Source organism: Vulpes vulpes, chromosome 8, assembly GCF_048418805.1.
Source record: "Vulpes vulpes isolate BD-2025 chromosome 8, VulVul3, whole genome shotgun sequence".
Lineage (NCBI taxonomy): Eukaryota > Metazoa > Chordata > Mammalia > Carnivora > Canidae > Vulpes > Vulpes vulpes.
In genome coordinates this window covers 40,763,298-40,786,675 of record NC_132787.1, presented here as the reverse complement: position 1 = coordinate 40,786,675, position 23,378 = coordinate 40,763,298, and the positions used below count along the sequence as shown (strand labels likewise).

General features: G+C 45.6%; 1 protein-coding gene and 1 long non-coding RNA gene across 2 annotated transcripts in view; one reads left to right on the top strand and one right to left on the bottom strand.

Moving 5' to 3' along the window:
• The window catches only part of LOC112917384 (uncharacterized), a 34,393-nt gene extending 17,024 nt beyond the window's left edge, over positions 1 to 17,369 (bottom strand). The window contains exon 1 of the long non-coding RNA XR_003234466.2: positions 16,864 to 17,369. This is a non-coding gene — a long non-coding RNA (uncharacterized lncRNA). The remainder of the gene's footprint in view (positions 1 to 16,863) is intronic.
• PRMT8 (protein arginine methyltransferase 8) overlaps positions 15,648 to 23,378 on the top strand; it is a 92,175-nt gene continuing 84,444 nt past the window's right edge. Inside the window, exon 1 of the mRNA XM_025995393.2 lies at positions 15,648 to 15,807. Coding sequence (XP_025851178.1) covers positions 15,733 to 15,807 — 75 coding nt within the window. The 5' untranslated portion in view covers positions 15,648 to 15,732. The remainder of the gene's footprint in view (positions 15,808 to 23,378) is intronic.

The window sequence follows — 23,378 nt, the reverse complement described above, 5'->3', positions numbered from 1 at the left end:
GTTCCATGTCTCAAAATGGCAAATATGAGGCAAAAGGAAGCCTATAATACATGATAAGGCAAGTAGTTGGGGTTACCAGGAGGATCAGGCAGGCAGATGACTCCCTCCACGCCTCTACATTTGACCTTCTCAGGATAAGCAATGAGCAATAGAGATTGCTTGGATGGTCAAAGAGAGTAGGTTCCAGGTGAAATCATTCTCCCTATCCTCCCTATTTTACTCCCTACTGGCTCACTCTACCGACATCAGGCCTTTCCCTCACTTATGTTGGACAGGCTGAAGTAAAACCTGCCCCATAGTACATCCTACTCTTTCCCTCTGTTGACCAGATTAACATGGGTTTTCTGATACAAAAATGAGCATGTATGTAGAATTTGCCAAAAATGTGTGGAAAACCAATAATGTGAAAAAGAGGTACTGATTGCAGTACAAAAAAAGTTCACACTCAAGAAAATATTAGTAGTGTAAGCAGAAGAGGACTTTTCTAGAGTTTTTGGAATAATTACCGCTCTTAGGTCTATAGAAAAAAATTAACCAAAGACCTTGGAAACTAAAAATGTTCACAATAAAATTTAAAAACCAACAAATTGGCAAGACTGTAGACATAGCCAAAGAGTTAATTAGTGAATTGGAAGATGAAATGGAGGAATTCTGTTACCTAAAAGATCATGGGATGAAAGTATGGAAAAAGTTAAGATTTGGAGAACATGAATTCAGATATTTTGGTATCTGTCTACAAGGAATTTCAGGAGGATAGAATGAATGGAATGAAGAAAAGAAACCATTCCATAAAATTGACCAGAAAGTATAAAATAATTAGTATAAGAAAAAAGTCCCAAGATTCAAAGATGATGATAGAGAAAAGACCTGTAACTGGATACATGACAATAATAAAGAAAAACTACTATAAAGGGAGAGAAAAAGGAAAAGGGAAAAAAAACTTTCAGAGAGAAAAATATATGAGAGTGACAATAGATTTCTTCTAGATGCAAAAAGGCAGTGGAACTGTATGCACAGAACTGTGGGGGCAGTGGGGAAGATACTGAACTGGAACTGTATACCCAGTGAAAGTATCATTTAGGTGTGTATATATGAAAAAGAGTCATTTTGAAGATTACAAGTTCAAACAGTTTACCATTCACTGGCTCCCTCTATAAAAATTACTACAGAGGTCATACAAAAGAAATGGGAAGGAAGTCAAGGACCTACTTTTTGCTACCTGTACATGCTTCTGTCTTAAACAGAGCAAGGCAGTTTCAATTAGCTCACATCTGGTTGAGGAAGAGTGAAAATATCTGTCCTCTCCACAGGACAACTGGCTAGATAGAAGCCAGACATACCTACTGCCCAGACAGAAGGTATAAGCTGAGCTGTCTGTGTAGTTTCACCATATTAAAGTGTGGAATAGGCAGGGCATGTTGGCAATCTCCTCTCAATCCTGATCCGAGTTCTTGCTTTTATCTTTGGGTTCTAAAGAGTCATGGTTAGGGGTTGCCATCATCCCCATTACATATTTTCTTTCTCTTAATTCTCAGATCTATCCCTTTAGTGTTCAGAGGGGATGAGACTGGGGACACTGTCTCTCTCCCTAGACTGATGTTCTGGATTGCAGTAAACACAACTGTGTGACTTCTGATTGGAAGCACTACAATGGCAGACTTAAATTGCTCAGGACATCAAGCATATGCCCAGCCAAGCAGACAGAAGCATGGCCTGGGTCTCTGGGAACTCTGCCCAGTGGCCTGGCAATTTGGGACACTGCCAGCTCTCCTAGATGGAAGGGGAAGACAAGTCAGGAAGAGGTCCTGACAGCCTTGGGAAGGAAGAGAAAATTTTTTTTGTAGGAAAAAGGACTTCACCAGAAGTCCAGGTGAATCCACAAAGTGCTGCTTCAGGAAACCTCCTGGTGGGCCTGAGAGGGGCATATTGGGCCGTCCCACAGGTCAGCAGAATCTGAACCAAGATACAATAATAGATTCTGGCTCAGAACTGGTCTGGATCTTTTCCACAGAGTAGGGTTTGGAAACTTTTTCCCCTCAAATTTCTATGCTCTGTATAATTGTGTTTGATAAAACCAAGTGAGGCTTATGTTCCCAACACAAGTCTGTGGTTCCCTGGCAGCTTCTCCTATTTTAGGCTGGGCCTGGCCCTCTCTGGGGAGTCTAATGCCCCCTCCACCTATGTGAGTATGGCCTTTGTCCAGTGATTCTCCTTGACTCTCCAGATTGAAGGAAGGCTGGGAACCAACCATGCTCAACCACCTATCTTCAGGAGAGTCAGGACTGTGGCTAATATATTTTTAAATATAAATTTATTTATTTATTTATTTATTGAAGTTCGATTTGCCAACATATAGTATAACCCCCAGTGCTCAGCCCGTCAAGTGCCCCCTCAGTGCCCATCACCCAGTCACCCCATCCCCCTGCCCACCTCCCCTTCTATTACCCCTTGTTCGTTTCCCAGAGTTAGGAGTCTCTCATGTTTTGTCACCCTCTCTAATTTTTCCCACTCATTTTCTCTCCTTTCCCCTATAATCCCTTTCACTATTTCTTATATTCCCCATATGAGTGAAACCATATAATGATTGTCCTTCTCCGATGGACTTATTTCTCTAAGCATAATATGTCAAAGCAAATAGTGGGTATTCATCGTTTCTAGTGGCTGAGTAATATTCCATTGTATATATAGACCATGTCTTCTTTATCCGTCTGTTGACAGACACCGAGGCTTCTTCCACAGTTTGGCTATTGTGGACGTTGCTGCTATAAACGTTAGGGTGCAGGTGTCCTGATGTTTTCACTGCATCTGTATCTTTGGGGTAAATCCCCAGCAGTGCAATTGCTGGGCCATAGGGTAGCTCTATTTTTAACTCTTTGAGGAACCTCCACACAGTTTTCCAGAGTGGCTGCACCAGTTCACATTCCCACCAACAGTGCAAGAGGGTTCCCCCTTCTCCACATCCTCTCCAACATCTGTTGTTTCCTGTCTTGTTAATTTTCCCCATTCTCACTGGTGTGAGGTGGTATCTCATTGTGGTTTTGATTTGTATTTCCCTGATGGCAAGTGATGCAGAACATTTTCTCATGTGCTTGTTGGCCATGTGTATGTCTTCTTTGGTGAAATTTCTGTTCATGTCTTCTGCCCATTTCATGATTGGGTTGTTTGTTTCTTGAGTGTTGAGTTTAATAAGTTCTTTATAGATCTTGGATACTAGCCCTTTATCTAATAGGTCATTTGCAAATATCTTCTCCCATTCTGTAGGTTGTATTTTAGTTTTGTTGACTGTTTTCTTTTGCTGTGCAGAAGCTGTTTATCTTGATTAAGTCCCAATAGTTCATTTTTGCTTTTGTTTCCCTTTGTGGCTAATACTTTTTAAGCCTTTTATTGTCATTTTAGATTGTACAACTCAGTAGGGGACCCTTGAAGCCACATGTCCTGTCCCCTGCTTCTAGGCAGGACTGAATTTAAACTATTTTCCTTAGATAACTCTAAGATAACTTCTCTGCTTTTTTTTTTTTTTTTTAATAGGCCCCAAAGAAGCAGCTACTGAAGCATCTCTTGGGAAGGCTTTCCTGTGTTTCACTTGCTACTGGCCACAAAAGATTAAGATACTCCCCTGAAGACCTACTGGGGAAATGACCAACCTGAGAGTTCTTCCCATCCCCCAAAGAGCTTTGAGTGCACATGACCTTATGCCATCTTTGCTTAGGAATAAAAAGACCTCTTTATTCTTGAACTTACTGTGGGGAGTTTTTATATGTTATATGTTCATGTCAGGTTAAACCCTCAGATGTTTTTCAGGCACTGTATGCCATTTAAACATCTGAATAGAACTACAGCAAACTGTGTCAACAGGGGCAGAGGGTAGGAAGTGTGATGGGAAAGGTAGTGAAGGAAAGGCAGGTGCTATGGCTGCCTTGCAAAGAGATACCCAGGAGTACCAATCTACAGATGCATTTCACCAGGCTGTCCATTCTTTTTTTTTTTAATAAATTAATTTTTATTGGTGTTCAATTTACCAACATACAGAATAACACCCAGTGCTCATCCCATCAAGTGTCCCCCTCAGTGCCCGTCACCCATTCACCCCCACCCCCCGCCCTCCTCCCCTTCCACCACCCCTAGTTTGTTTCCCAGAGTTAGGAGTCTTTATGTTCTGTCTCCCTTCTTGATATTTCCCACACATTTCTTCTCCCTTCCTTTATATTCCCTTTCACTATTATTTATATTCCCCAAATGAATGAGAACATACACTGTTTGTCCTTCTCCGATTGACTTACTTCACTCAGCATAATACCCTCCAGTTCCATCCACGTTGAAGCAAATGGTGGGTATTTGTCGTTTCTAATGGCTGAGTAATATTCCATTGTATACATAAACCACATCTTCTTTATCCATTCATCTTTCGATGGACACCGAGGCTCCTTCCACAGTTTGGCTATTGTGGACATTGCTGCTAGAAACATCGGGGTGCAGGTGTCCCGGCGTTTCATTGCATCTGAATCTTTGGGGTAAATCCCCAGCAGTGCAATTGCTGGGTCATAGGGCAGGTCTATTTTTAACTCTTTGAGGAACCTCCACACGGTTTTCCAGAGTGGCTGCACCAGTTCACATTCCCACCAACAGTGCAAGAGGGTTCCCTTTTCTCCGCATCCTCTCCAACATTTGTTGCTTCCTGCCTTGTTAATGTTCCCCATTCTCACTGGTGTGAGGTGGTATCTCATTGTGGTTTTGATTTGTATTTCCCTGATGGCAAGTGATGCGGAGCATTTTCTCATGTGCATGTTGGCCATGTCCATGTCTTCCTCTGTGAGATTTCTCTTCATGTCTTTTTCAGGCTGCCCATTCTTGTGCCTGGATGACACTAGCTGACATGTTTCTCCATAAACTTCCAGCTAGACAGACCTTCTCTGTAAGTCTTGCTTAGACACGGTGTTTTAAAACACACGATTCCTACCAGGAGACCATGAGATTTGAACTCCTTAAGGTGGCATTTAAAGCTCATCTTTTCTTTTATTTCTAAAGAAAAACAACTATGAAGATAGGTAGGGTTGGGTATTCTTAAGGTGCAAATGCCTGAGCCCTTGGAGTACAAGCTTTCCTGATACGTTTTTCTGGGGACAGCATCTCTACTCTGAACGCCAGCCACACAGGGTTCATGATAATAGAACAAAAGAGTTGAAAGTGGTCCATGAATTCCGCTTGTCCAAACTCCTCACATTACAGAGGAAGAGATAAAAACCAGAACTACAAAGGGCTGTGAGGGCAGGGACAAACTTTAGTCACCACCTCCTTTTGCTCAGAGGTCTCTGTCTTGATACTTCCCCACCCTAGAGTCTTCAGCAACTTGTGACAGAAATGGAGCAAGAATTTGAGTCTCCCTATTAAAGTTCAGTGCTTTATTCCTACAAGGAGCACCATGCTTTCTCTATAGACTGTAAGCCAGGCCAGAACTTATAGGGGGTGAGGGGCAGAAGAATGAAATAAGTGTAATGATTTTAAAGAGGGAAAAGTGACCCCAAATCATGTTCCTACCAGTCTGTCACTGATGCTTGACCTTCCACCATTAGAGATTCATTCTTTTGTAACTTGGAGGTGAGGTAGACTTCCATTTATATTTCTTGAAATATAAATACCTCTGGGAAGGCCACCAACAGCTGATAGCTAATAAACTGCAAGGGCTATTTCTCCAAGAGCGTTAATAGTCAACAGCATGGTGGTATCGAGGGGAAGCCAAGGCAGAGAAATTTCGGAGTTCATTGAAATAAGACAACAAAGTTGGGACTGATTTGAGAATGGGTCCACTTTGTTGTAGACATTCCATAAATACTACTATTTACCTATCCAACTAAATAAGAATCCAGACACATTCGTGAGAAATTCCCTTTCCAAGGCATGAACAAATGTTTGGAAGCCCAAAGGAAGGACAGTGCTACCTACACCCATTTGGCATCAGAGGATGCCCATCCTAGGGCTTTCTGTGTAATGAGCATCGAGGCTTAGTTGGAGCCAGGTTCCCACCTCTTCCTCAAAGCTTCATTTACATGAGTTGCATGGGCACTTTTGTTTATGGCTGAAGAATGGAGGAGTTTATACTACTATCTTGTTGGTGGAAGACAAGGGAGGAAGAAATTGAACAAGAATGGGGCATGGTGTGTCATCTACCTACCCCAGCACTGGCCTTTGTGCCCTCCTATAGCAATGGAAGAGTTCGGACCAGAAGCAGAGGAGCTGTTCCCCCGAGAGACTTGATGAGACTGGGTGAAGGAGTAGGCTTGGGAGCTCAGTAGATCTGCTCCTGCTTCCCATTACATCCAGAAATTGCTGGGTGTGCTAGAAGACAGAAATCCTGGTACAGCTGTCAGCATCCTCATGAGGGATGTTGCCAACATGGGCAATGGCAAGGCTCCTAGAAGCCACTTCACGGTCACTGGACATGAGCTAAAGGAAGCCAGAGATAGAGAAGAAGGAGGAGGAGGAGACTCAAATGTGAGTATATCTGATGTGGTCCTTCAGGGTCTCCTGGAGACCCTTGGGAGGGTCTTTAAAAAGGGAGAAGGTGGTAAGGGATTCTCTGTAACAAGAGAGGCTGAGAAGAGGAATTTGGGGCAATTGTTATGTAATGCAACACAGGCTAGAGTGGCCTGCTTATACTGGAATTCCTCTTGTATCATTTGAACCCTGCCTAACATGCCAATAGACAAAAATAAACTCTGATCCTGGGGCCAAGGAAAGGAGATTTTGGCTCTGGTTAGAGAAAAGTCCGGTAGTTCACTGATCCAATCTCCCTCTGTCTTACCCAGATTAAAATCATGATTCTATAGGACTGGAGAGTTTGTTCCAAACTCAGTCTGGGAAAGAACAGTAAGAAGAACTATGTCAAGGACTCCCATTATCCAAGCACTGGAAGGAAGGTCAAGTCCAATCTGGTCTTAACTAACTTGGGATAAAATGAAGCATAAGGAAGAGGACAAGATTTGCTCAGAGCCTCCCAGCAGGAAACCAGAACCTGAGCTTTCTAGGATCTGGCTTAGGGGCCAGGAGGAAAAGATATAGATTAGAAAGAAATAAACAAAGAAAGAGAGAAACAAAGAAAGAAAAAGCCATTGTTGCAGGCTGGAAAAAAGCCAGGGCATACATGCAAAGTTGTATATCATTCTCCCCTTCTTCCTCCATCATCCACCTGCTAAAATGCTGGGTCTTTCCTTCCTTCCTGTGATTAATACCACATTTTCTCAGGATGCATTAACTAGGTTCTGATGTAGTTGTATGGCATATTTGGCCAATGCATAAACAGAGTTTCCCAGGAAGTTAAAAAAAATCAACATCTTCCATCCTTGCAAATATGGTATGCAACCCAGAATGACACTACTTAGGGCATTTACTAAGCAGATGTGACAGAAAGAACTGCAGCAAGAATACGGGTTGATAGGTGCCATTTAGATGGAGTTATCCTGTCTAAAGCCATTGTCAGGTTGACAGATACTCTGGCCTCTGGGAGTGAGGTGTACTTTTTGTGTGCCAGAGAGTAACATAACAAGCAGATGCAGTTTTGCTGAGTTAAGTCGGTCACATCCGGCCACATGCTGTATACCATCACACCCATTTATTGAGGTCTACAATGAGCCTGATTCTGGGTCAGTCACTTTGCAAAAACCCTGAAGTAGGTTTTACCAGGCCCACCTTTTTTTTTTTTTTTTTCCAGGTGGGAAATTTAGTAGGACTCCAAGAAGTGAAGGATTATACCCAAAGCCACAGAGTTAAACTGTTAAGAATCTGGTAAGATCTTTAAAAAAAAAAAAAAAAAAAAGTAAAATCTTTTAAAAAATGTTAAGAATCTGGACTGAAAACGAGGCCTGGGCAGCTCTGAGATCTGTGCTCTTTCCACTGGTGGAGTCAGAAAGACACAGGCTCTGAGCAGTCTTCAACCCCTTACCAGGTATGTGACTTGAGCAAGCAAGCTCTTTACCTTTCTGAGCTGTCCTTTCTTGATCTATAAAACAGAGGCAATGATGCAGCTAACTTCTGGGGATGGTGTGAGGATTCAGTAGGGTAGTGTGCAGAATTCACTTAGCATAGTGCCGGGTCTAGAGTGAGCACTTGGCTGGAAGTCACTATCCTGAGGTCACTAGGCTCTTTCTCTCTTCTGTGAGGCCCCAGGAGAAGAACCACACCCCAGGAGACAGCTCTTAGCTTTGCAAAAAGTATTTCCAACCCAGGAGAGGGATATCCTTCCCTCTGGGGAGCCACAACTGCATTTGAACTAAATGCATATCTGGATGGTCCAAGAAATTGAAGTCACTCTTCTCTTGCCGTGTGATTTTAAAATATCACCTAATCTTAATGTAGTTTTTCCTGTGGAATAACTTGAATAATCTGACTCAGGAAAGTTTGTTAGGATGATAATTGATTTTTGTCCTCCCACAGGTGAATTAGCCATAGAGTGGACTCTTTCTAGTAAGATACAGACTGTGGCTGGCTTCTCCAGCAACAAAGCTGGCTGCTTTCTGGACCATCATCTGTGACCATTACTGTGTCTGGTGGGACAGAACACTAATTTGAATATGTTTTGGAGCCAAGAATCATTAGACAGGTAGAAATTCTATTTGACTGTATCTGGATACGTAAAATGAGTCAAAGAGAAGTAATTTTCGGATAATCTGCTGATTTGCCTTATTCGGCCATCAATATGGATCATTGAGACTTGATGGCGTTATGCTGACTACAACCTGGTAGCCTGTGTTGTCAAGAAATTCACTGGTAAGGGCCCCTGGGTGACTCAGTTGGTTAAGTGTCTGCCTTTGGCTCAGATCATGATCTCAGAGTCCTGGGATAGGCTGGAGTCAGGCTCTCTGCTCCGGGGGGAGTCTGCTTCTCCCTCTCCCTCTGCCACTCCCCGCTGCTTGTGCTCTTTCTCTTGCTTTCTCTCTCAAATAAATGAATAAAAAACTAAAAAGAAGAAATTCATTGGTTCTCCCACTGAGCTCTATCCCCTGACAAGTGTTGGAGAAATCAGGTGATGGCCATTTATAATGACTGGTTACAGTCTTTTTTAAAAAATATTTTATTCAAATTCAATTTGTCAACATATAACACCCAGTGCTCATCCCATCAAGTGTCCTCCTTAGTGCCCGTCACTGGTTACAGTCTTTGAGGCTGCTAGAATCAGGCAGTACTGTTTAAAAAAAAAAAAAAAAAAAAAAAGGAGGAACTGCTTTTGACTTCTGGAAAGCCCAATGCTGGAGTAAACATGGTCATGAGCATTACCTACAAGTCTCCTTTATAAATCTCTGACCTGACAGGAATGTAACTTTCCACTCAATCACCCTTATAAGTGGAAGGGAGAGGCTGTTCTACTCTTCAGCCTTTGTTTTGGCCATCGGAGTTGAATTTTGGTTTGTGATGCATGTGACCAGTCTTCACTGTGACTTGGGTGTGGCTAGAATCATAGTTTATACCATGCATAAAATGGCAAAACAGAAAGAGGATGTAGGGCTTGTCTCCTGCAAACTTCTTCTTTTAAAGAAATGGGCTCAAGAGGTAAAGTGACTTTCTCAAAGCCACTCATCTATTTAATGATGGAGCTAGGATCAGGGCACAGGTCCATTGACCCCACAGTGACACTTTTCCTCCACATATGGTCTTATATGATGGGGTGCTGGGAAGGACTTTTATTTGAGCACTATTTCCTGGAAACTATGCTAGGTGTTTTCATCTACATTGGCTCATTTTATTGTCACAGCCCTTCTACCAGAGAGAGATCACCATTAAGCCATTTTTACACAGATGGAGAGGTTAACTGGTCTGTAAGACCACAAAACCCATGTTCTTTCCTCTGGGAAGGTAAGAGAGAAATAAGGGTGGTTAAATAGTCCAGAAAGGAAACAGATGGAATCAAGCACAGCTTTGTTTAGCTACCTCCACTCACTGTGCATTTTCAGGTGGGGCTATCCCTGAGACCCCAGAGATCAGCCCTGCCCTGCACTAGGGCAGGTCATAATGTGTCACGTCTCAAGTGACATCAGTATATAATGTATCAGTATATAATGGGGAAGAAGCAAGGCTGAAAACTTCTTAGTTTCAGGGGCACACAGGAACTTTAGAACCTTGATGGAGAATGTGTCCCCAGCCTTTTCTGAGTGGAGGCTACTGTGCTTCTGGTCCAGACTTTATAGCCTCCAGGATCTCTCTGTCCATATCAATAAATACTTTTTTGCAGGACCTTTGTGACTATAAACCAATGATTATAGCTATATCTAACCTGTTAGAACCAATACATATGACCCTTGAAAGGGCCTGAATCCATTACCAACTCTTCCTGGGAGAATATATGTCATCAGGGTAGGGATACATCTTTTCATTTTTTAGTCCAGAATGCCTAGCACAGTGCTTGGATCCTAGTACTTAATATAAGGGCTAATGGAAGCAAATGTGTATTGAGTTATTACACTGGATAAACTGAATTGATTTCTAGTTAGCCTTGGAGGATTCAGGAGGGATTTTCCAGAAGAAGTTGAGCCTTTGTTAAAGATTGGAAAAGGAGGAGAGGAGTGGAGTTTATAACATCCACCAAGAGGAAAAAGCTAGTTTCTGTTGTGATAGCATTTTAGAAGTACTATTTTAATACCTTTATGGTTCTACTACTATATCCCTCTTCCAGGTCTTTTCCCTGAAGAAGTTTCAGTTCCATCATAGGCCACTGGGAAAGTCTAGATATCTTTTGAGTCCTCCTCATCCTGAGAGAAAGGCAGTCTTTTAGGAGAATAGAACAATAGTATTCAGTTTTTTAGGGGCACAGAATTCTAAGGATTTAGCTATTGATGTAGAACTACTAAGAAAATGCTTCTCAAATATTGTTAGAATAATCAAACCAAATGCTTTTATATCCAGGACAATACAATGATGAATTGATTTACTCAGGCATTATCACAGCAAGAAAGAAATAACATTCTGGTTTTAATGGTAAAAGAAAAAAAAAAAAGAAACCCAAATTTTGCAGGTACTGGTGACACTTTTGCAAGTTATTTTTGGGGATGTAGTTCAAGAAATAATTGGGCTTTGGGTTAGAAAAATAGGACGCAAAGGCTTTTGTGCAGGAGAACTGCCCAGGTATGGGTCTGCATGGAGGCTCAGCCAGGTAGCTAGCTGGCTGCTGCAGCCTTGGCTTGGCTCCCATCTGGCCCAGAAGATACTAAGAACACTGCTGGGTGAGCTGCCACAAAGTGGTGATGGATCACATCTGTGGCCTGATTCTGAAGGAGCCATGGATTCACTGCAGTGTGCTGTGGCCATATGTGAGCCCAGGTCACATGTGAGGTTCTTCTAGAGGGAGGAGGGAGAAGCCACATGACATACCTTATACATCTTTTATTTTTGAATGAGCCAGAGTCTGAGCTTTCCCAGACACCATGGTATGCAAGTTAGAGACATTGCATCCTGATGACAAGGACACTGGATTTTGGGAAGCAACAAAGGAAGTGTTGACTGACTCCTTAAGTTGAACATTTACACAATCTTCACCTCCTGGAGGGTTCAGAAATGAAAGGAGACAATTCTGGAGTCACTACATGGGGTGGATGGAAACTTAAAGGCCTTGCTCAATCTTTTAGGGTTTGTAGTTCCACTGCAACAGCTACGCCAAATAATACAGCTGACCGAACTCTTCAGTGGTAGGAAATTCACTTCTCTGTGGCATCTCACAAAGCTAGATAACTTTTCCAATTAATAACCCTTCCCAAGAGTCTCATTCCAACTTTTGAATGCTGGTTCAACCATCAGCACATTTTCAAGAACTTTATGGGTTTCAAGGACCTCTGTGTTAGAGATGGACCTTTGTATACTGGTGGGGTTTCCTATAGTTTTAGGGGGTCCTTTCTGTAACTTAGGGATCTTCTTTCTCTGTGAGACCCTTCATCTTTTCCACATATCCTTATCCAATTGTCCTCAACCATGACTGCACATTAGAATTAACTAGATAATTTTAAATCATCCTCTCTGGAGGTTGAACCAAAGGATTGATATTTTTAAAGCTCCCCAGATGATTCCACTATACGGCCAAATTTGATAACTACTGTCTTATTTACAAAATTTGATTAACCTCTTGAAAGTCATGCTATAGAATAAAGCATCCTAGATTTGAATCCTGAATCTATCACTTGGTCAACTCTCTGTGTTTTTGTTCTTTCATCTGTGTTTTAAGGATAATAAAAGTACTCCCCCAAAAGAGTTGTCAAAAGAACTGAACAAGCACACATCAAGTTTAGATAAGTCTCTGGCATGTAATAAGTGCTCTATGAAGTTTGACTCAGAGCCTAGGACAGGGCCTAGCAAATGTTAACACAATGCTTATGGTCTTATCATGAGCTAGGCATTATCCTACGCATTTTCCATGTACTAATCAATGTATTTTGTTGCACTGAAGACATAAGCGAAATGTGTCTTCAGGACACCTCTACTTGGTAGGGCATATCGTCCCAGACTATATATTTAACTTACATGTTAGGGATGCTCTTATGGATCCACTTATATCTCTTGTCATCCCATGTATCTTTTTGCATCCCATCAGAATCCTTCCTAAAGCTTCTCTATGAAAATTCTGTACATTTGCAAAAGCATTCAAGGTGAAAAAATCCAGAGCTCCTCAATGGTTAGTCCAATACCTTTTGTTGCCTATCGTCAATCCCAGTGTTTATTAATGAGCTAGGCGTATAACAGATGTCTGGTAAATTCTTTGTGGAATGAAGAAATTATTACTGTAAAAATTATGGTAATATACTTATGCAAAAGGGAGGGAGAAAGACTGAATTCCTGTGAATGGTGAGGTAGTGGGAATGCCTACTTATGTGCTAGGTACTTTTCACCCATCATTAATTTTCACCACTGTAAGAGAGGGGTGTTCAGGTAATCTTTTGCTGTGTAACAAAGCACCCCAGAACTCAAGTCTCTTAAGACAACAATTCTTTTGGTTGTGAATTTGTATTTAAAACTGGGAGCATAGCAGGAATAACAACTCTCTGCTACAAAGGACTCAACAGAGGACTGGAGTATCCACTTTCAAGAAAGCTCACTCCAGCCATTTATGGAACCACTTTGGTAGCCTAAGCTTCTCACTTGCAGCCCCAGGTTGGCTCTGGGTTGGATGGGTTGGAATTTTGGAAAGCTCTTGCCAGGAGAATGCAGCTCTCTATCTCAGCCTCTCTACTCCCCATTCTAAGGGGAGCTGTGTCTGCGCTTGGGGAGAAGCCAAGCCAAGCAAAAGATTTCAACAGAGAACGGAGGAAACACACCCACTGAGGTTCTCATAGCAACATAATCACGCACAGGCAGCAGCCTATTTCGGTGGGAGCTTGTCTCAGCTCCCCTCCTCCCTGGTTAGTCACAGAATGGATTGCTGCATAGGCAGAAGCAGTGTGGGGTATGGTGGGGGAGAGTGTTGAACTGAAAGTCAGGAAGCTGGGGAGCTGCTCTCAGATGCTCCCTCAGCTGGCTCCAAGGATCATGGACAAATGTCTTCCTTTCTCTGATCTCAGGGTCTTTATTTGTAAAATGAGAGGATGGGGCTAAAGAGCTGTGAGGATCCTGTCTGATTTTCATTGATTGTATGAGTACTGAGACTCTATTGGTAGTGGATGAGATGTTTCATAATCTTTTGTTTCTGAGAAAAATGCTTAGAGAAAAGGGCGTTCAAGAGGGTAAAAGTTATTGTTTAGATTCATCTCATTCGTCCCCCTACAACTTTCTGCATGTTGGCAGTATGTTGGAAGGTGGATGACCAGGTGTTGCCAAAGATTCTGCTCACTCACCCTCAACACTAGTCAGGGTCTGTGGTCTGAGAGAGGAAAAGGTTAAGGAGTTAGGCTCATTCCTTCATTTACATTCACTCTTCCACAACACACACACACACACACACACACACACACACACACATGCAGGAGCCCATTAACTCAAGCCTGTTGCCCGTTGTCTTTTCAGTTTTTTTACTCTTGACTCCCACTCTTCCACTTCTCCTCACCCTCCTCCTGTTATTGCAATGCATCCTCTCTTTCCCTTAGGACCAGGTGATGGAGACATCTTTAAATTCTGGCCCATTTCTTCAATGGACTCTGAGGTTAGTTGAGGACAACCAGGCTCACATTTCCTGGCAGTCAAAAGGTGATGATAAAAACAAACAGGTCATGCATGCAGGGCTGATCTCCCTATGTAAGTACAGGGATGAAGTGAAGAGAACCAGGGTGTTCAGGAGCATCTTTTAGGTCCCTGTCCTTGACTTGTGGGCTGAAAGCTTGAAAGTGCAGCTGTCTTTGAAGAAGTCCAGCCTGAGTGGCCTGTTGCAAAGGGAAAGACAGAGTGCCCTCCCCCCCCCTTGTTCTATTTCCCACCCGCCTGACAGATGGCCAGTAAGACAGAGAAAAAGAAGCTCTCAAAGTGAAGACAGGAATGCATTGTATAAAAATTCACACCCCCTGCTGCCGCCCAAACTCCCTTAAAAAAGGATCAAGAGAATCCTAATGGGTACGTGACATCCTCCCTCTCTCCCATAAAAGGGACTTCAAAATCTGGTGACGATGGGGGAGGGGTGAGGAGGGAGAAGAGAAATGTGTGGGCAGGGGGCCGCTCGGGAAGACTGAGGCAGGGGTAACAGGACTAGAGGCTCATGTATTTGACTTTGTCGCACAGCCTTTCCCAAGCCCCCTCTGGCCGAACCTCTGGCGCAACCTCTCAGCCTGACAGAGGCTTGGAGCCCCAAGCGCCTGGACGGGGTCAGTGGGAGAAAAGGGCGAGATGATAGCACGCTTAGCCCTAGAGTTGAAGGAGTTAAGGACCCTCCCTCACCCAGACACCCACCCCTTCGCTCCCGAGGCGGTAATTCGCCAAGGAAGGCGCCCAGAACTGACGGAAGAGCTAGGGGGTTGCGGTGGGGTGGGGGCGAGGCAACTATGGCCCAATCTTGCCCAGAGCTTGTCCTGGGTGGGAGGACACACAGCCGGGGCTAAGCAGCGGCCCGAGCCCAGCCCCGCGCCCGCTTTCTCGGAGCCGCCCGCGTGGCCCTGCGGCGCCCGCGGCCCTTGCCCTCCGGCTGCGCACCGCGCCCGGGAGCGGGGGTGCGCGCGAGACCCCCGGAGCCCGGGGGAGGCGGCGGGCCCGGGGGCGCTGGGGGCCTCCGCGCGCGCCCAGCCGCCGCCCGCCCCACCGCACCTCCTACCCCGCCCCCACTCACCCGGCTCAGCCCCTAGGAGAGACGCGCAGGAAGCGTGTTGCTTCGCCCAGCGGATCGGCAGAAGTTGCGAGGAGTTGGTGGCTGCCCCCGGCCGGCCGGACCTGGCCAGCCTCGGGAGAGGAGCCGCCGCGCCGCCGCCGCCGCCGCCGCCGCCGCCGCGGAGCCCTCGGGGCTGCCTCCCTCCAGCTCAGCCCGCAGCGCGGGTGGAGAGGGGCGGGGAGGGGGTCGGGTGCGAGAGAAGCGCCTGAAACTGTGTGAAGGAATCCGGAGCAGATGAGAAGGGAGGAAAATAAAACAAAGTGGAGACTGCAGAAAAGACTCAACCGTAGTTGATTGTATCGGCTGACGCTCCAGCAGAGGGGCTGGGTTGGGTTTTGTCTCCCCCCCCCCCCCCGTCTTTCTGTCTCTCTGTCTCTCTGTCTCTCTGTCTCTCTCTCTCTCTCTCTCTCGTTCAAAGCTACACCAGCTCTCTCTTTCTCCACTATCCCTGTATCACCAAACCCTTGCTGGCTCTTATGGGCATGAAACACTCCTCCCGCTGCCTGCTCCTAAGGAGGAAGATGGCGGAGAACGCTGCCGAGAACACCGAGGTAAGGAGGCGCGGGGCCCGGGGCTCGGGGCGACCCCGGCAGCCCCCCCGGACCACCGCGCGCCGCCGCCGCCGCCGCCGCCGCCGCCGCCGCTCAGCACCTAGCGCCAAACTTTCCCGGCTCCATCCCGCTTGCTTCTGCCGGCCGGGTGTGTGCGTGTGTGTGTGTGTGTGTGTGTGTGTGGTGGGGGAAGACGGTGCATGGCTCAGGTCCCCTCCCTCTTGAAAATGCAAAAGAGTCGCGCTCACCCCGGCTCCCTCTCCTGCCACCCGCTGCTCGCTTGTCTCTCCCCGGGTCCCAGACCCTGGGCGGCAGCGCTCCCCGGGCCCCTTCTCTGGGCTGCATTAGGGCTCCACCGTCCCGGCTTTGTGCGAAGCGGGAGTGGGTGATCCCGGGGGCCACGCCGGCTCCCTGCAGCGCCTTGACCGTCTCCAGCCGCTGCCTCCCCTTTACCCTTGAAGCTCCAACAGTCCCCAGCTCCCGGCCCCCGCAGCCCCGCGGAGAGCTCCGGGCCGTTTGGGGCGCCCGAACCGAGCCGGTGATGGGACTTGGGCAGCACCACCAGCCTCGCTCGCCCAGATCCGGGCCGGGGAGCGGTCTGCAGCCCTCAAACGTTTGAGCGGCCTCGGGGGCGCTAAACCCGGGCAGGCAGCCGGAGCCGCGGCCGCATTCAGGACCAGGGACAGCGCCCGCCGCTGCAGCAGCCGAGCCCGCGCCGGGTGGGGGTCGCGCGCCCAGGGCTGCGGACCCAGGCTGCCCAGGGGTCTGCCGCCACGCGTCCCGCAGCGGACCTGGAGGAGGTCGCTCTAGCTCCGCAAATTGCGCTCTTGCCAGCCCCCCCCCCCCCCACCTCCACCTTCGGCAGCCCAATAGCTGCCCTTTCTCTGCTCTCGAATTGGCCCTGAGCCTCCAAGAGCCCTGCTGGGTTTCACGTCTCAAGACTGGAGGCTGTGTTCCCTGGCCTCGTACTGACCCTGCTGTCGTTACTACTGCGCTAGTCCGTTGGCTCTAGGCACCTGTAGTCACGAAGGGGATCAGCGTGGGCAGCCCCCTTACCTTCCCGGAGAAACGGTGCGCCGAGGTGGGGGTGGAGTGGGGTATGTGTGTGAAGATCATCCCTTACTCGGTGGCAGGAAAAAGACAAGAGAGCAAACTCCCGGGCTCTATTAATAGCCCGGTGTCTGGTGGGGCTGCCGTACATTTCACATATGGTTACCCATATGCAGCGTGGGGCGGGGATGGAGGTGTGGCGCGGGGATTGTCCCTCTGTCTTGCTGGAATGCAAAAAGGTACAAGAGACCCTTCTTCATTAAGGTCTTAACTGCAGCTAACCCTTACTCCACAGCACAGGCAGCAAAGCTTTTAAAATCCCCATTATCTGAGAGACTAGAAGCAGCATGCATCTGGCAATTGTGGATTTCGAAAAACAAACACGCTCTGGGGCTTGAAAACAGTAGGGCATTCAGTAGCTAATGCTGTCTCCTTGAGTTAGGGCAAAGCCAGCATGCCTAAGGTCCCCTCACACTTCCTCTTCCCCAGCCCGCAAGGGCGCCCAGCTTCACAGCAGAGAGCTAGCCTTACTAATCCCCTTGCATCTTCCCTCTGATCGCCCACCCGCGGAAGAGGTTGCTAAAAATAGCTCAGAGTCAAGGCTGCACTTCTCTAAAGTGTTGGACCAGTGGGCACGTAGCAGTCCCTGCAGCCAGGTGGCTGGAGCGCTGGAAGCAAGAAACAGCTTTCTTCTGCTCTTCCCTCCCCCCTCTCGGTTTCTAAAAAAAAGTTTTCACGGGTCTCTAAGCCCCGCCCCCCCGCAGCGCGGGGCGGGTGCACTGGGTGCAGACCCCCTGGCCAGATTCCACACAGTGCAGTAGTGGCTGCTGAGCTCCCCACCTTGGCCAGGGTTAAAGGCGTCCAGAGCAGGCAGAGAGACGCGCGCCAGGCTATTTTTACTTGCTTCCCCCGCGGCTCCACGCTCCCCCTTCTCAGCAGTCGCACATGCCAGCTCTGCTCAAGGCATCAATGAAAACAGCAGTAGAGGCGGCGGAGCTCCTGGGAGGAAAAAAAAAAAAAAAAAACCACGTCGCATGCCTGGCACAAAGGTGTGGGGGGTGCAGACCCAGCTGGGCTTCTTGGAGGGCGGTGAGTCTGGGGGTTCAGTGCTTAGCAATTTCCCTTGAGAAGGAGAGGATTCACACTTGGTCAAACGTGCCCAGTGGAGGCATCCAGGCGCGTGACAATCACTTGGTTTTCCTCCAGGAACTGACTGTTTTGGGAATACACCAGGATTAGAGCAGTACTTCCAAAAGTGGAGGTATTATGGGTTTGGCTGCATTATGGTGGGAGAGAGAGGAAAGGACACCTGTGTGTTTGCGTGTGTGTATGTGTGTCAATGGTGGTAGTGGTCCTTGTTGCTGATTCAACATCTTTATCAGACCCTGACTCTGTACCAGGAATAATTAGGTCCTCCAGACTGAAAGATAAGGGCAACCAGACCTCAGCCCATAGAGGAGATCACAGTCTGATGGACCACAGTGCCCAATAATCCAGATAATTCTATAGCACCTTTTACTTTTGTTGGTGTCATTTGCAAGCACTTTATCTCATTTCCTCTTACGATAATCTTGTGAGGTAAGCAAAGGTTACTATTCATTCCATATCCCCATTTTATAAGTGATGACACTAGAGCTGAGAGGCCAAGCAGTTTCTGAAAGTCACCTGATGGGCTAGGACAGCCCTGGAACAAGACTGCCACCACTTCTGACTCATTGCCCCTTGCCCTACATTTGCTACTTCTAAAATAATGTTACATGTGAGTAGGAGTGTGTGAGGAGTCAGGAGGGCAGAGATACTTTTGGAGGGAGAGATGCCATGTTGAGGGTAGGCAAGAAGGTCTTTCTTTCTTTCTTTCTTTCTTTCTTTCTTTCTTTCTTTCTTTTTTTACAAGATAAAGATAGGGAAAGACATTCTCATTGTCAGACAGAAGGAGAAAGTGAAGAATAAAGTTGCTTATATTGTTGAGCAAAGCCTCCCTCAATAAGTGAAGTGCAGAGTTGGGGCAGTGGAAACATCAGCGCACAGGCTTGGTGGGCACAGTATGTCCTGGGTGGCTCTGAGTGTGCTCTTTAACTACTTTGACTTCAGTCCCCGTATGTGTTCATTTGAGCTGGTTCCCCTTATGGTACAGAGTAAGCATAGGATATGAGAAAATACTGTGACAGCCCCTGGCACATGATATACATGAAGCAACGTTAGTTCTATTTACGCTTTATCGGGTTCCTTGATATACTTCTCTTCCTCAGCTAAAGGCATCATCACCTCTGCTCCCTGCATATCATCAGAAACTTTCTGATATGGCCTTCTGAAAGATCTGCAAAGCCTCTAGTTTGACTATTCCATCCTACTGTCCTATTCAGTTCACTATCAGTGCCCGAGGCAGGTCATCTTCGCTTTTGCCCTTTCCACAGCAGTAGCTCTCAACTGCTGGTCCTCTTCTCTAATCCCGCCTCGTTATCACTGCTCAATGGGGTTTCAGAAGCACAAATCTGCTCACGATCACATATCTCTTTAAAAACTTACCATGTTGCTGTACTGCAAACAGGATACAAAATAAAGCCCCGTTTTGCTAGCATAGTATACAAAGTCCTTTCGTACCTGCCCAATGCAATTCACAGTACAGACCACTTCCTGCCTGAATTGTTTTGTGCATACTGGTCCCTCTGCTGGGCTGCTCTTTCTCCTTCTTCTTGGGGAAAAAAGTCTTCCTCAACTTGCAACACTCAACCCAAAGGTCATTTCTTCTGGGCACCCTTCCCAGATCTGCACTTATCCTCCACCCTCATGGGGAGTGAGTACTCATTTTCCTTCTTCTGTGTTCTTAATAAATTTCTCATTTTTCCTATTGGCTTTTTATATGTCTATTTCTTCAGTTAGATAATGAACTTTTTTTTTTCTTTTTGGCATACCCTGTTCCTAACACTGTGCCTGACACACAGTAAATAATAAATGTTGACTGAATTGATTCATGTGATTATGCACAAGCAAGCTTATGAGCCTCCTGGATTTTACTCATGACTTTCTGAAAATTGGGCTTCCTATCTCCCTCCCCTCTGCTATTATGGACCTTTAAAACTCAAAATGAGTAAAGATTCTGGGAATCAAGTTGCTGCAGCAACTCGAAGAACGGGTACATTTTGGTTATTCATGTACCTATTCAGTATTCTGTAATTACTGACTCTTACTATGGGGTGTTCATCTGAATAGCAGATAAATGGATTAATCACAATGCCCAATTACGAACCATGGGGGGAGATAATGGACTTTTCTGAGCTGCTGCTTGCTTTACTGATTCTTGGTGAGAGCCTGATGCATTATTTATGGTGATGACTCCCTGATTGGGGTTTTAGCACCTCAGAGGAAAGCCCTCAGGAGTAAGAAAAGAGTTTTAGCAAAGGAGTCGTTTTGGAGACTTTTTTTTTTTTTTAATGTTCTATTGACTTACTGACCCAGGGAGAGAGAATAATTATGGGTTTAGAAAAATCCTACAATGGAACAATGGGGTTAGGGTAGTAGAGAGTACTGCTCTATGAGTTAAGGGGAGCATTGAGCTGACTTCTGACATGAAGTATGTGGCTGTGGCTAATGGATCCCTCTCCTCAGGAAGTTCCATCCAGCTGATGTGTGTGGTCCTATAATATAAAGGTCAGAGAACTGAGGAGGAAGAAGACAGGAGTAGGCAGGACACAGGTCCACTTCTTTGAGGATGGTCTGCATCCATGTCTCCTTCCAAAGACTGTGGGAGTTAACTCACCATATCAGCTCTAGAGCCAGACTGCTCAGCTTAAAATCCAGCTTGGAACTCAGTAGATGTATTGTTAGGTTGAATATAGCTTAACCTCTCTGGGCCTCTTAAAATTGTTGTGATGATTAAGTGAATTAATTCATGCAAAGGGTTTAGAATATGGTGAGTGCTCGCTAAGTGTTTATGATTATTATCCTGCTAGCTTGTAGGAGTCTTGCTGAAAAAGTGCAAACCAGATGAACTCTCCCACTTCCTTGTTTCTCTAGCTGAAATGATCCATAAACCATAATCCACATCGATTTTTCCTCCCTCAGAAAACAATGATTTCAATCCTTAAGTGAGTTCAGAAGAATTAAGAAGATACCCACATTCTCCCCCCACCCTCCCCCACCCCAAGAAATTTGGCTTTTCAGAGAGTCCTAAATTGGCTTTTGGCTGTCAAGGAGGGTGAAATACAACACTCTCATCTCCAATTCAGGAGTGGGTTTCATTTCCTCTTCTTTGCTAACTGCAATGTGAAGTGATTATCACATACCAGTGTGGAACGTGCAAAAATCTATAAAAACAGTACTTACACCTTGGAGTCTACTGTGCCAGCAGGGGAAAAGTGGGCAGCATGACAATATGTGAACTGCCAAGGTAACTGGAAGCCGGATCATGTTGTGTGAAATGCAGGCATTATTGTACCATTGTGAACAGACTTAGTGGAGGCATAGACAGAGCACAGGCAAATGGGGATCTCCAAAAGGTCACTTTGTCCAGGCTGCAGCTGCTAAGCACACTTACTTAACCCAGGATATGTAATGGGCTGCTTGGTTTCTCACTGAAAAGCTCTAGAGAAGGTAATTTCCCCAAACTTCTTATGTATCTCAGTAGGAAGTTCTTCTGGAAGTGGAGCTCAATCTCTTCTATGAAATCACCTTTGTTTACATTATTCCAAAAGGAGATAAAAAACTGTCTGGTTGCCTTTGGGATTTTGGACTGTATTAGGGCTGTCTCACCCTCATAACTAGCTTTTTTTTTTCTTCAAGGTATTCCAACCTCTGTGTCTCTGATAGTCTGACATTAGCCTTCTTGTATGAATAAGTAGGAAAGGATTGTTTAAGAAGACTTGCCTTTCCTGTGTTATCCAGCCCATTGGATATTTCACACATCAAATGGCTTTTCCACTTCACTTGTTATCAGAATTCCCTCAAGCATCACAGCTTTCCCCAGATTTGTAATGGGTGACCCATGAGTAAAGAGCTCTTTTAAAAGTGTAATTTTGTAAGAGCAAACAGCTTGATGCGCACATTTTCATAAAGTCTTAGTCTTCGAGCTGGATGGAAACTCAAATCATTTAAGCCAAGAGATGGAAAATCTTGTCTGGTATCACAGAGATCTTCGGTGCTGATGCTGAGACCATGTTTACTCCTAGGTCAATGCTATTTAGACATTGGCATTTAGACATTGGCTTTGATCCTTTAAACATAGCATCTGATTTATTGTTTTTATTTTTTGTGCTAATTTTTTAGTAGGCCCTGTTATAAAATGTTGAAAACCAGAGTTTCTGTACATATAATCTAGGAACATATACTCTGTGTATAATGAGATCATGGTCCTTTCCACGTGACCTTTAAAACGCCTCGGCATACATCACCTTGTTCAATGGATGCCGTCATACATTACATATAGGCACACATGCATTATACAATGTATGTCAGACACACATTCATAACACTCTGGGTTACATATTTTCTCCATTTGGTGTCCAAGAAGCCAAAGCATAGGCAGTGTTACTTGCCCAAGATCCCACAAGTAGTAAGTGATAGAACTGGGATTCAAACTCTTCTAGCCACCACAACTGGTGCTTTTTCCAGTTTATGAGGCTATGAAGGCACCTTAAGGACTAGACTAGAAACTTAAAATATGAAGAGAAAGAATGGGGAAATTAAGAGGAGAAATGAGGTTTCGTGGATTTGGAAGAAATTGAAAACAAGACATCAGTCCCACCTTCCATTTTCTGGGCTTTCTTTCCCAGCCTCCACCACCACCCTGCCATCCTCATTTTCACAGTCATCAATGCTATGCCCTGTGGGTGGCAGGGACCTGATATGACTTGTGGCTGGGACAATCCTCGTTCCACACCGCCTACTCATGTAAGATATCCTTATGCCTGGAGTCCTCACTGGTGGACTAGGGGAGAAAGTCTTGTCTAACACACTATGCCTCTTTTGGGGGGTAAAATGAATTGCAAAGACTTCAGAATAGGAAACTTTGGTTTTTAAATGGATCTTTGTGGTTTTATCACCTATGTTTGTTTTCTAGGGCTGTTGTAAGAAAGGACCACAAATTGTCTGGCTTAAAACAGCAGTAATTTATTCTCTCACAGTTCTGAGGGCCAGAAGTCTGAAACCCAGGTGTCAGCAGAGTTGGTTCCTTCTGGAGGTTCTTAGGGCGAATTTGTCTCTCCCTTCTTTCCTAGCTTCTAACAGTTGTCAGCTATGCTCAATATTTCTTAGCTTGTCAACACATTGCTGCAATCTCTGCCTTCACCTTCACATGGCCTTCTCCCCCATGTGTGTGTGTCTGTCTTTCTTCTTCTTAGAACCACACCAGTCATACTGGATTAGAGCCCACCTGAATCTAGTATGACTTCGTCTTAACTTAATTACATCTGCAAAGAACTTTTTCCAAACAAGTTCATATTCATAGGAGGTTAGAACTTCAGCACATTTTGAGGGAGGGTGACTTGATTCAGCTTGATTCAATCCATGACATCATCTGACACAAT